Below are 616 nucleotides of genomic sequence, written 5' to 3' on the forward strand. Positions count from 1 at the left end.
ACACACATATGTGTGTGTGCAGTACTTTAATATACATACACTAGAGCCATGGGATATTGTGTGTGTTTGGCTCTCTCTCTTATTTGGGTATTGTGAGGTCTTTTTTCTATTAAGGGGTACATATTATTATCATACAAGCGGAATATTCCTTTTTCTTGCTTTACTGTGGAGTTGCTGCTTCCCTCTCTTTTCCACTGTGAGTATTTGTGCCCTGCATCCACTCACTATGTTTGTCTCAATTGGTTCCTTTATTTCTTTTTCCTTGTATTAGTCTATTGAAGTAAACAACACCAATGACAAAGGCTGTAATGGTGAGGTGTTACCTGCTCTGTTTACTAACTCTTACACTCTGTTGTGCTTGTGGGTTGGTATTTGCTGATCAAACGAAACCTTTTATAAATAATGGTAAGCAGCTCGTTGTTTGTTTTCCCCCTTCGGTTCCTATTCTTCTTACTAATGGATCTTACAAGTGTGGTAGCTGCAGTGAACTTGCGGAACAGGACTCTAAATTATGCTCTGGAGTTTTGAGAGAAGAAAAGAAAGAAATGTTAGAAGAACACCAGATGGCTTCAGATCGAAGAAAGAATGAGAACGCTGTACATCAGGTCTCCCGTGA

The 616-nt window shown here is 39.3% G+C and overlaps 1 protein-coding gene across 1 annotated transcript; it reads left to right on the plus strand.

Annotated features, from left to right (window-relative positions):
- Window positions 1–293: 293 nt before the first annotated feature.
- TM35_000681100 (uncharacterized protein) lies at window positions 294–614 on the plus strand (the record flags this gene model as incomplete). The annotated part of the gene is made up of 1 exon (XM_029031157.1): window positions 294–614. A coding segment is annotated over one exon (321 nt), but the record flags the coding sequence as incomplete, so codon positions are not given.
- Window positions 615–616: the final 2 nt, after the last annotated feature.

This window comes from Trypanosoma theileri, assembly GCF_002087225.1.
Source record: "Trypanosoma theileri isolate Edinburgh chromosome Unknown TM35_Tth_68_V1, whole genome shotgun sequence".
NCBI lineage: Eukaryota > Euglenozoa > Kinetoplastea > Trypanosomatida > Trypanosomatidae > Trypanosoma > Trypanosoma theileri.